A 17,487-nucleotide genomic window follows, 5' to 3' on the forward strand; every position below is an offset into this window, starting at 1 on the left:
AGCTCAATTATGATTTCAAACTTGCCGGTGAAAAGAGGCTATTTGACATTATCTCACTTGATGAATGGAGAACCCAGGCCTATGAGAATGCCAAACTATTTAAAGAAAAAGTTAAAAGATGGCATGACAAAAGGATACAAAAGCGTGAGTTCAATGTAGGTGATCATGTTTTGCTATACAACTCTCGTTTAAGATTTTTTGCACGAAAACTTCTCTCTAAATGGGAAGGTCCTTATGTTATCAAGGAGGTCTATCATTTCGGTGTCATAAAAATCAACAACTTCGAAGGCAGAAATCCGAAGGTGGTGAACGGTCAAAGAATCAAACATTATATCTCAGGTAATCCTACAAATGTTGAAACTAATGCTATTGAAACCGTAACCCCGGAGGAATACATAAGGGACACTTTCCAGAACGTTTCAGACTCCGAAAAGGAATAGGTATGTGGTACGGTAAGTAAACCGACTCCAAAACAGTTCTAATGTTAATTTTTCTCCGTTTTGGAATATTTAAGAAAATAGGAAAATAATAAGTAGTCCGGGAAGGACACGAGGCTTCTACGAGGGTGGAGGGCGCGCCCCCTGCCTTGTGGGCACCTCGTGTGCTCTCCGGACTCCGTTTTCTTGCACAATACATCTTCTGGTTGGTAAAAACATTATTTTATAATCTCCCGAAGGTTTTAACCACCGTACCATGCAAATATCTTCTGTTTTCGTTTCCAGCTGTTTTTCTGATAGATCTAGATCACCATGACGTCTCCAAGCGCCCCCAAGGACAAGTTCTTCGAGAAGGTTATCAATCCCTACCTCGTGGAGGTGCTGCAACATCCTCAAACCATTGAGATGCGTGAGGGGTTGCTGCACATCCGCGATGTTGAGGGACCAAGGAGGACCGGAAGCGTGTGACAAGATCTTGAAGCTGGAATCGGAGGTCGATGATTTAAAGGAGGAAATTGCTCTTCTCAATTACAATATGAAGAAACTGAAATCACAATTTACGTCATCAACAACTCCATCATCACCACCTCCGAGGAAAGAGATATAATCACATGGGTATGGGCACTCCCCTTGGCAACTGCCAAACTTGGGGGAGGTGCCCCGGTATCGTATCACCATCACACTCCTATCTTTACCGTTTTTCTTAGTTCAATCCTTTTAGTAATATCTTGATCTAGTAGAATAAAGTTTTAGTATGATTTAGTTTTGTGTTTTTGCCTTATGATCCTTCTATGTAATCGAGTTCGTGAGCTATATATAATAAAGATTAGTGTTGAGTCAAGGGCGTGATTATCTTGCTATGATCTTGAGGGAATAAAAGAAAAAGAAAGAATAAAATAAATAAAGAGATCATATTGATCTTATGGAGAGTAATGACTTCACATATAAAGAGTATGATGAATAAAAGTTGTTGAGAGTTGTCAAACATAGTTTTGGTCATCGTTGCAATAAATAGGAAGTAATAAAGAAAGAGAGGTTTTCACACATAAATATACTATCTTGGACATCTTTTATGATTGTGAGCACTCATTAAAATATGACATGCTAAAGAGTTGATGTTGGACAAGGAAGATGACGTAATGGGTTATGTTTTCCTATATCCGAAATAAAGTATATTGTCATGAATCATCCAACATGTTGAGCTTGCCTTTCCCTCTCATGCTAGCCAAATTCTTTGCACCAAGTAGAGATACTGCTTGTGCTTCCGAATATCCCTTAAACTTGTTTTGCCATGAGAGTCCACCATACCTACCTATGGATTGAGTAAGATCCTTCAAGTAAGTTGTCATCGGTGCATGCAATAAAAATTGCTCTCTAAATATGTATGATTTATTAGTGTGGAGAAAATAAGCTTTATACGATCTTGTGATGTGGAAGAAATAAAAGCGACGGACTGCATAATAAAGGTCCATATCACAAGTGGCAATATAAAGTGACGTTCTTTCGCATTAAGATCTTGTGCATCCAACCACAAAAGCACATGACAACCTCTGCTTCCCTCTGCGAAGGGCCTATCTTTTACCTTTGTCTTTTACTTTATGCAAGAGTCATGCTGATCTTCACCTTTTCTTTTTTACATTTTATCCTTTGGCAAGCACATTGTGTTGGAAAGATCCTGATATATGTATCCAATTGGGTGTAAGTCATCATGAACTATTATTGTTGACATTACCCGTGAGGTAAAAGGTTGGGAGGCAACACTATAAGCCCCTATCTTTCTCTGTGTCCGATTAAAACTCCATACCCATAAAGTATTGTGTGAGTGTTAGCAATTGTGAAAGACTAAATGATAGTTGAGTATGTGGACTTGCTGAAAAGCTCTTATAATGACTCTTTCCGATGTTACGATAAATTGCAATTGCTTCAATGACCGAGATCATAGTTTGTTAGTTCTCAATGAAGTTTCTGATTCATACTTTACATTGTGAATAGATTATTACTTGAGCATAAGAAATCATATGACAATATCTATATATGTTGCTGTTATAAGAATAATCATGATGCCCTCATGTCCGTATTTTATTTTATCGACACCTCTATCTCTAAACATGTGGACATATTTATCGTTATCGGCTTCCGCTTGAGGACAAGCGAGGTCGAAGCTTGGGGGAGTTGATACGTCCATTTTGCACCATGCTTTTATATCGATATTTATTGCATTATGGGCGGTTATTTCACATTATGTCACAATACTTATGCCTATTCTCTCTTATTTTACAAGGTTTACATGAAGAGGGGGAATGCCGGCACCTGGAATTCTGGGCTGGAAAAGGAGAAAATATTAGAGACCTATTCTGCACAACTCTAAAAGTCCTGAAACTCCACGGAAGTTATTTTTGGAATTAATAAAAAATACTGAGCGAAGAAAGTACCAGAGGGGGGCCACACCCTGGCCACGAGGGTGGGGGGCGCGCCCTACCCCCCTGGGCGCGTCCCCTGCCTCGTGGGCCCCCTGGCAGGCCTCCGATGCCCATCTTCTGCTATATCAAGTCTTTTACCCTGGAAAAAATCATAAGCAAGCTTTCGGGAAGAAACTCCGCCGCCACGAGGCAGAACCAATCTAGGGCTCCGGCGGAGCTGTTCTGCCAGGGAAACTTCCCTCCGGGAGGGGGAAATCATTGCCATCGTCATCACCAACGATCCTCTCATCGGGAGGGGGTCAATCTCCATCAACATCTTCACCAGCACCATCTCCTCTAAAACCCTAGTTCATCTCTTGTATCCAAGCTTTGTCCCAAAGCCTCGGATTGGTACCTGTGGGTTGCTAGTAGTGTTGATTACTCTTTGTAGTTGATGCTAGTTGGTTTGTTTGGTGGAAGATCATATGTTCAGATCCTATATGCATATTAATACCCCTCTGATTATGAACATGAATATTACTTGCGAGTAGTTACGTTTGTTCCTGAGGACATGGGAGAAGTCTTGCTATAAGTAGTCATGTGAATTTGGTATTCGTTCGATATTTTGATGAGATGTATGTTGTCTCTCCTCTAGTGGTGTTATGTGAACGTCGACTACATGACACTTCACCATTGTTTGGGCCTAGAGGAAGGCATTGGGAAGTAATAAGTAGATGATGGGTTGCTAGAGTGACAGAAGCTTAAACCCTAGTTTATGCGTTGCTTCGTAAGGGGCTGATTTGGATCCATATGTTTCATGCTATGGTTAGATTCACCTTAATACTTCTTTTTTAGTTGTGGATGCTTGCAATAGGGGTTAATCATAAGTGGGATTCTTGTCCAAGGAAGGACAACACCCAAGCACCGGTCCACCCACATACCAAATTATCAAAGTACCGAACGCGAATCATATGAGCGTGATGAAAACTAGCTTGACGATAATTACCATGTGTCCTCGGGAGCGCTTTTCTCCATATAGGAGTTTGTCCAGGCTTGTCCTTTGCTACAAAAAGGATTGGGCCATCTTTCTGCACCTTATTTACTTTTATCACTTGTTACCCGTTACAAATTATCTTATCACAAAACTATCTGTTACCGATAATTTCAGTGCTTGCAGAGAATACCTTACTGAAAATCACTTATCATTTCCTTCTGCTCCTTGTTGGGTTCGACACTCTTACTTATCGAAAGGACTACGATAGATCCCCTACACTTGTGGGTCATCAGAGGGTGAGCCTTCTCGTGTAGCTTTCCTTCGATACAAGCACTTCAAGCACGATCTTTGGCAAAACAAACATTTGTTAGTCCACTGACGTGGTCCCCCTTGAGAAGACTTTGCAAAGATCTCATATTAACGTGGGCTAAACGGCGATGACAAAGCCATCCCACGTCAACTTTAGCCATTAGGCATGTCGCGTCTTAGTGGGTCGCTCCAAAAAGTTAATCACATAAAGACCTTCTCGACATGCCCAACAAAGGCTATTTTAAGAGTCTTGCTCCACAAGAGGGCCACGGTATCAATATCAAAGAAAGTGGCAAAGCCCATGAGTGCAAGTTGACGAACGGAAAGTAAGTTGTATGCAAGGGACTCAACAAGCATGACTTTCTCGATCGTGAGATCATGAGAAATGACAACCTTGCCAAGACCCAATACATTAGAAGACGAGGCATCACCCCACTCGACATTGGTGGGCATAGATGAACCCTTGTGCATGCCCACCACCAAGTCCTTGCTTCCGGTCATATGATTTGTGGCTCCACTATCGAGCAACCATGATCCCCCATCGGAAGCAAACACTTACAAGAGATCAATGCTTGGTTTTAGGTACCCATTTTGTAATGGGTCCTTTGATGTTAGTAACAAGGGTCTTAGGAACCCAGATATACCATTCAATGTACTCATAAGAAGAACCAACAAATTTGGCATAAACATGCCCATCACTAGCACGACATAACACATAAGAAGGGTTAAAGTCGCCGGCTTTGTTGGAAAGGGTAGCATTGCCCTTCTTGACACCACCACCTTTCACATTGTTCCTCTTCTCCTTAGAGGCACCCTCTCCATCCTTCACAAAAGTTTGCTTGAGAGGAGGAGGTCTTTTGGCCTTGTCATTCTTCTTCTTATTCTTGGACTTGGGTGCAAACCCAATTCCCTCCTTGCCCACAACTTCCTTTTGATTGCTCAAAAGGTCGTTGAGGTTCTTCTCACCTTGTATGCAAGACACACGGCCTCTCAAGTTGCTCCTTCAACATGGCATTCGCCTCCACAAGATGCACATGCTCACAACGCGGATTAATAGCATTTGCATTATCAATTAAAACCATATGAGGAAATGTGGCTTTCTCCTTGGTTAGCTTCACTTAGAGTTGATCATGAGACTCTTTGAGGCTAGCATGAGCACTCTTCAAGGCCTTGTGAGCCTTGTCAAGTATATCAAACTCCTCCTTGAGTCTAGCATGGTCAACCCCAAGTTTGGCCTTCTTGGAATTGAGCACATGAGATACAACAAGAGCATGATCAATATCTTTCTTTCATTTAGCATGATCATCGTTGTGTCACTCCTCAAGAGCCAAACGATGACCACGCTCTTCCTCAAGCGCATTAGAGAGATCCGATATCTCATCGGCATAGTCACGACTATGCCCTTCCATCTTAGAGATGGTTTCTTCTTGAGCCTCGATCATGTCCTTGGCTTCACCAAGTTGTTCCAAGAGAGCAACAAAGTGCTTCTTGGATTTACCCTTGAGCTTACTCATAAAGACTCAAATTCATTTTCCTCCTCCTTCATCCCCTCACTTTCATCAATGCAATCCGGCAAGTAAGGGTTAGTAGTGATGGTAGTTTTGATGTTGGGGGTTACCTTGTTGGTGGCTTTAGCCATGAGGCACTTGGCGGTGATGTTCTGAATCGAAGAGGGACACCCATGGAGTTGTTGCAATGGCAACGGAGGCCATGGCAACCGTCTCACCGTCTTCATCATCATCATCCTCATTGTACTCTTCTTGAGCCACCAACCCCTTGGGAGGAGTCTTCTTGGTGAAGTTGTTCTTGTTGGGGAAGGACTTGGCCTTGTCTTTACGGATAAGCTTGCCACCATTGTCTTCCCTCTTCTCGTACGGGCAATCTGCAACAAAGTGGCTCACATTGCCACAATTATAGCATGTCCTCACACGTTGCTTGCCCTTGGCGCCACTTGAGTTGTTCTTGTTGAAGTTGGGCCTTGAGTTCTTCTTGCTCCAAAATTGTCGTGAAGCGAGAGCCATGTGCTCATGATAAGCATATTTGGTATCTTCGGGGCAACACTCATCTTCTTCCTCTTCACCCTCTTATTCCACACTAGCCTTGGCCTTCAAAGAAAGGTTGGGCTTCTTTGATCGTTGAGAATGCAACACCGCATTGTCGGCGGTCTTGTCCCAGATCCTCATTGCAACAAACTCATCCAACACTTCACTTGAGGACAAGGCGTGAAAGTCCGGCCTTTGACGGATGACGGAGGACATGGCCTTATGGTAAGGCATCATGGCCTTGAGAAACTTGTGCTTGATCCAATTGTCATCCATATCCTTGCTCCCATGATCTCAGAGTGAGACCGCGAGAGGGGTTAATCTCTGGTAAAGCTGTCGAGGTTCTTCATCTTCAATCATTGCAAACTCACCGGCTTCATCTTGCACCACTTCAAAGTTTGAGCGTTGAATGCTTGCGCTTCCCTTGTAAATGGAAACAACATGTTGCCATGCTTCCTTGGCCATAGTGAAAGGACGGAGGTGCGCAATATCTTCGGGAGGAATGGCTTCTTGGAGAATGAAGAGAGCAGACTCGTTGAATTGATGATCTGCAGCTTCTCTAGGAGTGAAGTTGTTTGGGTCGTGCAAGTAGAAACCTTGCTCAATAATTCCAAAGATTAGTAGAACTATGATTTAAATGACGTTTAAAGCGATATACCCAAGAGGCAAAATCCTCATTTTTCACAAGCTTAGGAGGAGGACCAACATGATTCATATGCGTGGAGGAAACCAGTCCTCCATAAGTAAGTGGAGGTTCAACATGGGTAAAGATGCCATTCCCACTTCTACCACTAGTCAAAGGAACTTGATCACTAGTAGCTTCCCCCTTGTTGGAGTTAGCATCCATCACCTTGTTAGTGGGATCGACCACTTCCAACGGTGTGGTGGACAATTTAAGACCATCAAGAAAATCCTTAAGTATGCCTTTGACCTCGGTCGTCATGGAGGTTTTCAATGTGTCCAAGGCCGCATTGAACTCCTCACGAGAGACCGAGGATCCCCCATCGGCCGCAGACAAAGTGGGACTTGCGCCAGGGTGCTCCTGCACCTCGTCTGTGGTGTCAACCATACTCTTCGGACGGCAAAGTCATTAATAAAGAGACGAGCCACTGATACCAATTGAAAGGATCGATATGGTTGGCTAGAGGGGGGTGAGTAGGCAACTAACAATTTTTAGCTTTTCTTTACCAAATTAAACTTAGCATCAAAATAGGTTGTCTAGATATGCAACTAGGTGAGCAACCTATATGATGCAACAACAACAAGCACACAAGCAAGCAAGGAATACAACACAATAAGCTTGCACAAGTAAAGGTAAGAGATAACCAAGAGTGGAGCCGGTGGAGACGAGGATGTGTTACCGAAGTTCCTTCCCTTTGAGAGGAAGTACGTCTCCGTTGAAATGGTGTGGAGGCACAATGCTCCCCAAGAAGCCACTAGGGCCATCGTATTCTCCTCACGCCCTCACACAATGCGAGATGCCGTGATTCCACTATTGGTGCCCATGGAGGCGGCGACCGAACCTTTACAAACAAGGTTGGGCCTATCTCCACAACTTAATCGGAGCCTCCCAACTACACCGCGAAGCTTTACCATAATGGAATATGGCTCCGCGGTGACCACAACCGTCTAGGATGCTCAAACACCCAAGAGTAACAAGATCCGCAAGGGATTAGTGGGGGAATCAAATTTCTCTTGGTGGAAGTGTAGATCGAGGCCTTCTCAACCAATCCCTAGAAAATCAACAAGTTTGATTGGCTAGGGAGAGAGATCGGGCGAAAATAAAGCTTTGAGCAACAATGGAGCTTGGGGAGGGAAGAGGTGGTATTATTGGGGAAGAAGACCCCCTTTATATAGTGGGGGAAAAGATCCAACCGTTACCCCTCACTCAGCCCGCGACACGCGGTACTACCGCACATGCTTGCGGTACTACCACAAGGGGTTGGGGTACTGCCGCTGGACGGTGCGGTACTACCGCGTAAGACGAGGCCCTGTTGCGCATGGCAACGAGCGGTACTACCGCAAGGCAGGGTTCAACTGGGCTGGAAAAAGCATGGACTAAATAAATTACGTCTGTGACTACTTCCGCTGAGTTTAGGACTGTGCGAAAATCCGGCACGGTACGACCGCTCGCAGGAAGCGGTACTACTGCGTAGGGGCGGAAGTAAAAAATTACTTCCGCGCCTACTTCCGCATGCGCCAGTGTCAGGGCTGGAGGCAGCGGTACAACCGCTCACCAGGAGTGGTACTACCGCTGGTCCCTGCAGTACTACCGCTCCCTTGAGCGGTACTACCGCAAGCCCCTGCGGTACTACTGCTCCCTTGAGTAGTACTACCGCACGCCACAGATACTCTAGCATTTGGAAGCCTTCATTTCACAGAGACAAGGATAAAAGGACGGTGCTCCAATGAAGCGAAGTAAAGGTGGTACAAAGGAACAGATTGTTGGGGAACGTAGTAATTTCAAAAAATTTCCTACGCACACGCAAGATCATGGTGATGCATAGCAACGAGAGGGGAGAGTGTTCTCCACGTACCCTCGTAGACCGACAGCGGAAGCGTTATCACAACGCGGTTGATGTAGTCGTACGTCTTCACGATCCAACCGATCAAGTACCGAACGTACGGCACCTCCGAGTTCTACACACGTTCAGCTCGATGACGTCCCTCAAACTCCGATCCAGCCGAGTGTTGAGGGAGAGTTTCGTCAGCACGACAGCGTGGTGACGATGATGATGTTCCACCGACGCAGGGCTTCGCCTAAGCTCCGCAACAGTATTATCGAGGTGTAATTTGGTGGAGGGGGGCACCGCACACGGCTAAGAGATCTCAAGGATCAATTGTTATGTCTCTGGGGTGCCCCCCTGCCCCCGTATATAAAGGAGCAAGGGGGAGGCAGCCGGACAAGGGGAGAGGCGCGCCATAGGGGGGAGTCCTACTCCCACCGGGAGTAGGACCCCTCCTTTCCTTGTGGGAGTAGGAGAAGGGAAGGGGGAAGGAGAAAGAAGGAAGGGTGCGCCCCCCTTCCCTAGTCCAATTCGGACCAGACCATGGGAGGGGTGCGGCCACCTTTTGAGGCCTTTCTCTCCTTTCCCGTATGGCCCATTAAGGCCCAATACGAATTCCCGTAACTCTCCGGTACTCCGAAAAATACCCGAATCACTCGGAACCTTTCCGAAGTCCGAATATAGTCGTCCAATATATCGATCTTTACGTCTCGACCATTTCGAGACTCCTCGTCATATCCCCGATCTCATCCGGGACTCCGAACTCCTTCGGTACATCAAAACTCAATAAAACTGTCATCGTAACGTTAAGCGTGCGGACCCTACGGGTTCGAGAACTATGTAGACATGACCGAGACACGTCTCCGGTCAATAACCAATAGCGGGACCTGGATGCCCATATTGGCTCCCACATATTCTACGAAGATCTTTATCGGTCAGACCGCGTAACAACATACGTTGTTCCCTTTGTCACCGGTATGTTACTTGCCCGAGATTTGATCGTCGGTATCTCGATACCTAGTTCAATCTCGTTACCGGCAAGTCTCTTTACTCGTTCCGTAACACATCATCCCGCAACTAACTCATTAGTCACAATGCTTGCAAGGCTTATAGTGATGTGCATTACCGAGTGGGCCCAGAGATACCTCTCCGACAATTGGAGTGACAAATCCTAATCTCGAAATACGCCAACCCAACAAGTACCTTTGGAGACACCTGTAGAGCACCTTTATAATCACCCATTTACGTTGTGACGTTTGGTAGCACACAAAGTGTTCCTCCGGTAAACGGGAGTTGCATAATCTCATAGTCATAGGAACATGTATAAGTCATGAAGAAAGCAATAGCAACATACTAAACGATCGAGTGCTAAGCTAACGGAATGGGTCAAGTCAATCACGTCATTCTCCTAATGAGGTGATCTCGTTAATCAAATGACAACTTATGTCTATGGCTAGGAAACATAACCATCTTTGATTAACGAGCTAGTCAAATAGAGGCATACTAGTGACACTCTGTTTGTCTATGTATTCACACATGTATTATGTTTCCGGTTAATACAATTCTAGCATGAATAATAAACTTTTATCATGATATAAGAAAATATATAATACTTTATTATTGCCTCTAGGGCATATTTCCTTCACAGATGTGTACGTGTTGATCCCACCCTAACCTTTCCGAAGCGGACCCCCTCTTAATAGTATGGCTTTTCTACGACTCAAATCCACCGAAAAGAAACGTAGAGAACCGCCGTCTTCGATAGGCGAGAGGGGCACGGAATCGTCTTGTGCCTAGACATGAGATATCTGAAATGCTCAATGCACACGACTAGTCCGCAAATGAACTGTCATCAATCACCAAAACCACAGAGGGAGAAATATGCCCTTACAGACGTAAAACCATCTATCCATGATGAAAGTGATTTGCACATATATCCCATTTTAGTGAATGAGTATAGCTCGTGTTTATAAGTAGTCTATGAAGAGCACCGGTACATACCTGTTGTTGTAGAACAATTTTCGGATAAACCATGCATCTCATATATTTTAAAGCTATAATGGCCGTAAATATTATGACTAATAAATTTAGGCAAACTTAAAATATTACGAAAGTTTATTGTCCTAATATTTTATTCATAGTTAAATTCAGGACTACATAGTAAATATATGAAAGATATATATATTTGTGGGAGATACATCATGCATGACGTTCAGAACTCTACATAAATTATTCCTTAAATCAAGGTATATACATGTGATAAATCGAATATTGTCCACCCAAATTAGCAAAAGAGAAAATTGTGGGGCTGTATATCGATCCATATACTCCATAGATTTTGATTTTGACATGGAGTACAACATTTACTAAATTTTGCTAAATCCAAAAAAACCTTTATTATTAGACCACGTGGAGGAGAAAGAGAAGTCCAACCAAACATCTAGGCTACTGTACAGCAAAGGAAAACGATTAATCTCGAGAGGAACAAAAAGTCAGCAATCAATTTATGTGACTGCCTAAATTAACCTAGTTTTTTCTTGAGGGAATAAATTAACCTAGTTGAATATTGCTGCATTGTCAGTGTCCGCAAACGAAAGCATCTTATCAGCACACATGATGCCTATGACATGTGTAGCAGTATAGCTACTCTCTTCAAAGAACAATTCAAGGCCACATGTGTTACTCGTCTTTGAAGGCACTAGCTATGCTGAGACAAGAAAAAAGGTTGTTAGATTAAACTGATGACTGGACTAGCGTTTTTTGCGAGTGGAGTGATGATCTCCCCGGTGTGGAATGTAAAATATCGTCGTATCTTCAAGTTTATGCAGCTCAATGAAGTTGTTTTGATCCACGATGAGTTTATGCCTTTTCTTTCTCTTTTCTGTGAAAAATATCAATATCATAAAAGTTCATAATAAGAAGTACAAAGGCCTCAAACTTAACAAAAATTACATCGCGGGCTCTAGACCGTCGAACGAGTCACCGACGTGTCGCTTTCACCGCTCCCCTACCAGAGCCAACTTGACAGCCAGGAAGTCTTCGAGCACGTGCCCCTAAGGACCAGCCCCTAGAGTCGTAGTCGTCGCCGTTCAACCCTTGCGATCCGCCCGAGCAGCGCACCTGCAAGGATTAAAAAACCCTAAGCTAATTAAACTACTAACAGGAGCGAAGGCACTAGGATTCCCCTCCCTGCAACGGGCCATCGGAGTGGTAGATAGAGGGGAGGCGAATACAAGGGCTCGTCATCGAAGTATGGAGGGTATGCCTTCTCAAGAACAAGAAAGAAATATGAAGATCTGACACAATAGTCTCGCGGGAGGTGGATTTGCTGGTGTGGCCTATCACGTATTTTGTCCCTTTTGAATAAACTTTTGTTGCTTTATATTACATGATTGGAGGGATGTTATTTGTACAAAGGGAATAGGTAAAGCCATAGGTTATTTTCTGTTGCTTCCTACGTGGGTTATTTTTTGCTTTACGCACTAGCTTCATACATGGTCTACACTGGACCAAACGAAGTACAAATCGTTGTTTAAGGTGGTGCGTGTATGATTGAAGCGGCTGGCCAGGAAGGTTTCACCAACCATGGGCGACATCATAATCTACTGATAAGTTCACCACCTTCATCGACATAGGCATCGTTTCGGTAACATATAACTAAAATGTTGCCGATATATCATTCATATCCTTCTTTTAAATTGTTAGTTCTGGCTGTGTGTATCTGAATTATGCAGATGACTGGTGTCACTCATCAAGTTTTACATCCACCTGATGCTACACATTAAGTTAATAAAAGTGCATATTATCAAAAAAATAAAATAAAAGATAAATACATAGGTCACGTGTGCAATAGTCAATTGCAGAGTCCACAGATGTACTCTCCATTGAAATGAATCTATACTTTTAAGGATCCCGCTAGTTGGCGAACGGTCTCCGGCTAGGAGTGGGCATGTGAACAACCTGAGTGCATTCGCAAAAAAATAAAAAACAACAACCTGAGTGGCATTTCATGTATATAGGGTTGGCAGTTTTGAAAACTGCCATGCTAGTTCCTATTTTTAGTCTCTTTAGTGTATTTCTTGTAGAAAACTGCCACCCTTAGATCCAAATGGAAGGGCTCCGGGGGCCAGAAATTGCTCCCTGGGGACGTCACCTAGATAAGATTACCGATTTTTAATAATAGAAAAGTTTATCTTTTGGCCAGTATCTGCATCCGAGAGGCATGTAACCAATCGGTTGGCTTCCTAGCTTACCGTCTATATACATGCGCGGGACAATTGTATACTAACTATTTTTTTTCCTTAAAAAAGATTAGTCAAGACTACATAGATTAATACTAACACACATGTCACAAATAAGCACTGTTATTCATTCTCGATGTGACCTATAGACAATTATATACGTAAGGTATAGTCTTCGAACGCTGCAAGGGATCTAAGAGAGCTATAGCACGCTCAAATGCTCATGACAAGGCGCAAGAATGCAGAAAACGTGCATTGTTTTGCTCATGATTGTTAAGTTTCACTGACCTTGCTAATAAAAGTAGTATACACTCCTATAATATAGGATGGGTATAGAGTCCACAAAAGCACTAGCATAAAGTATGTCCACACAAGAACCCTAGCCACACAAAACAATACATACTACTGTACTAGTTAATGTTAATCCCATGCTGTAGCTACTTTTAATCTTTGCAGCACGTGTTTGTATTATCCTATATACGTTGCTTTCATGCCCTAGCAAAGCACTAGCTCAATTGTATATTCTCAACACCTCAATAATGACTGTGTCTCTCCCTTATCCTCTGCTTCCTTTATAAAAGGCGCTTAGTGTTGGAGCGCCTTAACACAACCCGCCTCAAGCTAGGTACTAGCTCCGATGAGTAGCTGCTTCAACGGTGGCGCCGGCTGGCCGGAGCCCGTGGTGCGCGTGCAGGCCGTGTCGGACACCTGCGGCGAGACAATACCTGAGCGGTACGTCAAGCTGCCGTTGGATCGGCCGTCGGCGACGACCCTCCAACCGGCGGTCTCACATGGCGGCGGCAGCCTAAACATCCCGGTAGTGGACATGTCAATGCCGGACTCGGACGAGACAGTCCGTGCCGTGGACGCGGCGTGCCGGGAGTGGGGGTTCTTCCAGGCGGTGAACCACGGCGTGAGCCCTGAGCTGCTGCGGCGGGCGCGCTCGTCGTGGCGCGGCTTCTTCAGGCAGCCAGCCGAGGTGCGCGAGCGGTACGCCAACTCGCCGGCGACGTACGAGGGCTACGGCAGCCGTCTCGGTACCACCAAGGGTGGGCACCTCGACTGGGGCGACTACTACTTCCTGCACCTCCTCCCGCCGTCGATCAAGAGCCACGACAAGTGGCCGTCCCTTCCGTCCACCCTACGGTACGCACAGAGGCACCTACGTCTACCTACATGCACTCGCGTCGCATGCTCGTCGATCCAATTAATTCACAAGTTATTTAGCTGGCCGATGTATATGCATGCATGGCAGGGACGCGACGGAGGAGTACGGCGAGCAGGTGGTGAAGCTGTGCCGGAGGGTATCAAAGGTGTTGTCCAAGGGGCTGGGACTCGACGGCGGGAGGCTGCAGGCAGCGTTCGGCGGGGAGGGCGGCGAGGGGGCATGCATGAGGGTTAACTTCTACCCGAGGTGCCCGCAGCCGGAGCTGACGCTGGGCGTGGCGGCGCACTCCGACCCCGGTGGCATGACCATGCTGCTCGTCGACGACCACGTTCGGGGGCTGCAGGTGAAGAAGGATGGCCAGTGGATCACCGTCGACCCGGTCCCTGACGCCTTCATCGTCAACGTCGGAGACCAGATCCAGGTATATACACACGTGCCGCGTACTACGGAAGTACGTTACGTGTATGTGGTAGGGACGCGCATACGTACAGGCGACAACGTACACATATGGTATACGCACCCGTGAGTTGATAGAACCAAGTAAAATTACCATGCAAAAAAAATATAAAACCAAGTAAAATTGTAGAAAAGGTACAACGAAAAGAAAACAAACAAATTAGGCAAACAGTCGAGAATCATTACAAGCACCGAAAGGGTACAACACGTACAGTATCTATGTACTACGTGCAATCGTGGTGTACTACATTGCACTTGCACCTATTCTACTTGAGTGCAACCCGGGAAAAAGCAGGGAACGGAACAGAACCGGTAGTGGGGGTCCGGGACGATAGCCTCAGGTGTCGACACGTATCAGTGGAACGGCATTAAACTTTTTGACAAAAAACTGCTTCTCCAACTAACAAAAGTGTAGGCGTATCCTATTGATTGTTTCCCGACATAATGACGAATCCACGTGAAAGATATGTTTCAATCACATGACTTTACCTCATATTTGTTTGTTCTCTTCTTCTTCTTCTTCTTCTTCTTCTTCTTCTTTTGAACACGTTTGTTCTCTTCTTCTGGTGTCTATAATTCCTGTATTTTTCATACATAACATCCAAACCACTGTTTCGGGCATTTTTCCTTATACGTGACATATCAAGTCTCACATTTTTTCTATTCCTATGTTTTGAATTCATGTGTTCCTTCCCGCAAAAGAAAAAAGAGTTCATATGTTTCTTCCGTGCGAAAATATTCACCAAAAGCATGATATTTCTTTTGTACATAACATGAATACTCGAGTGAAAATAGGATCAAGGGTTTTAAATTTTGATATTTTATGACAATTTTGATAATTTTCAGTTACCTGTTTTGTTTTTAAATTTTAGTCATAAATAGTTGTACACTGTATTTTAGATTCTTTTTAAGAGTGGTTAAATAATTCTACACTAGTTGGCCTAAAAGCACATTATTGAGCTTTTTGGTGTATAGTTTATGTCTGGAGTGAGGTGAGATGAGAATGATAGGATGTTAATCCAAGACTACAGATTTCAAAAATAAATAAATCCAAGACTAAAGAAACTGTTGATAGATAATTTGATTATATAAGATTTACAAAATATAGTAATATTACTTTTTGAATATGGTAATACTCATATATGCATATCATTTTCACTTTTCCAATCTATAGTTAGAAATAAAGTTAGTGATAAGTATAGATTCCATTTTTTACGTTCATGTGAGTAAGAAGAAACTTTAAGTTGATTATACATGTCTTTTTTAACACGGGACAACCGCAGATGCTCACATACACACACATACACTCATCCCTATGAACGCATGCACATACACTTTATCCGTATGAGCATCTTTGAGATAATACATCATGAGATTAACGAAGTCATCACAGATGCCTTGTAGTCGACTGCAGTGTGAAGTGTAGGACTTCAAATCTGATTGGCTGATTCCATCACAAAGAACATAACCATCTAAGCTACTCGGTTTGCTACACGTATGTCTTTTGGTGTGTAACTCAACTTTGTTGTAGACGTACGTGCGAACCTTTGTGAGCATGCGCTGCAATAACAAAAAGAAAATGAAAAGGTGCTATCTTTGTGAGCACGCGCTTCTATAACGAAAAAAATATGAACAATGAAAAAGTTCAAAGATCGACGTGGAATGGTTTCTGTCGCACAAGGTAGTACTCTCGTGTTATTTTCCTTGGCTTCTGGGGTCAATTTGGTTCTGTAAAAAGGCTACTACTTCTAGCTAGCTTTGGACCTTGCGTAGGCGTAGGCACAAGGTCTCAACTCAGGGACCGGTAGGAAATGCCATATTTCTCTTCTTTCATGTGATATTCCTCTATAGGCATATTAGAAAATGGTTCAGGTGCAAGTGACACGTACTCTGTCACACTAAAGATTCCTTTCTTTTCATATCTCTCCACGGACACCACCCAGTGGTCTAACTAGTTTGCGTTCAGTAGCTATAGCCAGAGGCGTGTCTAATCGGCCTACGCCTTTGATTATTTTGCATTTGATGGTGCCACAGTGCCGGAGCTATCACCCATCAAGTCTATTCCGCACCTGAGGTCCCTCAACGTGTCACGCCAATAGCCTCTCGATCAAATTGATTGTAAATGGTGTACTGTTTACGACTCGGAAATGAACTGCAAAAATGTCTTATATTAACGTATAGCGAAAGTATATAAATGGTGTATTACTCTTAACTGTGTATGCTTACGTACGCAGGTGCTGAGCAACGCGGCGTATAAGAGCGTGGAGCACCGGGTGACTGTGAGCGCAGCGGAGGAGCGGCTATCGCTCGCCTTCTTCTACAACCCGCGGAGCGACGTGCCGGTGGCGCCCATGGCGGAGCTGGTGGCGCCGGGACGCCCGGTGCTGTACCCGGAGATGACCTTCGACGAGTACCGGGCCCACATCCGGCAGCGGGGCCTCAGCGGCAAGGCGCAGCTACAGTCTCTGCAGAACGCCAACAGCAGCGTCGCCTCCTGACACTAGGAAAGGCCAGCCGGCCTACTACTCCCTTGTCATGTGCATGCGCATCACTCCGTTGTATTCGTAGATGTGTTCATGGCCGGTACATATGTATGTATAATAGACGTTTCCGCTAATAAATATGCACGGAATAGTCTCGTACGTATGCCGTTCATGTTAACTTGATCAGTTTGTTTACTCTATTGGACGTATATAATTAGTGAGACTGCTCATTCGTTATGTTACTTACTTGATCTTCTGGCATATTGCTTTTGGGAACGCCTCTGTCTTTGCCCGCTCAGATTTGTTTTACGAAAATAGGAAACGTTTCCCTGGCCAATATGTGTGATAAGAAAAAGTAAAGGAGACAAAAGAGGCCAACATCTATTTCAAAAGAAAGAAAGATTATAAAAAGCCCTCAGCTGGCTCATAATTGACTCAACAATTTTGAAAA

The 17,487-nt window shown here is 44.3% G+C and overlaps 1 protein-coding gene across 1 annotated transcript; it reads left to right on the forward strand.

The window, feature by feature from the left end:
- The first annotated feature begins 13,521 nt into the window (after window positions 1–13,521).
- On the forward strand, window positions 13,522–17,278 carry LOC109778724 (jasmonate-induced oxygenase 2). The gene is made up of 3 exons (XM_020337301.4): window positions 13,522–14,075; window positions 14,185–14,518; window positions 16,788–17,278. The coding sequence occupies exons 1-3, from the start codon at window positions 13,567–13,569 to the stop codon at window positions 17,049–17,051; spliced, it is 1,107 nt and encodes a 368-aa protein (XP_020192890.1). The 5' UTR covers window positions 13,522–13,566; the 3' UTR covers window positions 17,052–17,278.
- The last annotated feature ends 209 nt before the right edge of the window (window positions 17,279–17,487 follow it).

The sequence above is a fragment of the Aegilops tauschii genome, chromosome 4 (genome assembly GCF_002575655.3).
Source record: "Aegilops tauschii subsp. strangulata cultivar AL8/78 chromosome 4, Aet v6.0, whole genome shotgun sequence".
In the NCBI taxonomy this organism is placed as follows: domain Eukaryota; kingdom Viridiplantae; phylum Streptophyta; class Magnoliopsida; order Poales; family Poaceae; genus Aegilops; species Aegilops tauschii.

Excerpts from the sequence above, each read along its gene's own strand:
- LOC109778724 (XM_020337301.4), top strand. The coding sequence starts at position 13,567 with ATGAGTAGCTGCTTCAACGGTGGCGCCGGCTGGCCGGAGCCCGTGGTG. Across the intron at positions 14,076-14,184 it reads TCCCTTCCGTCCACCCTACG|GGACGCGACGGAGGAGTACG; the intron begins GTACGCACAGAG and ends CATGCATGGCAG. Across the intron at positions 14,519-16,787 it reads ACGTCGGAGACCAGATCCAG|GTGCTGAGCAACGCGGCGTA; the intron begins GTATATACACAC and ends TTACGTACGCAG.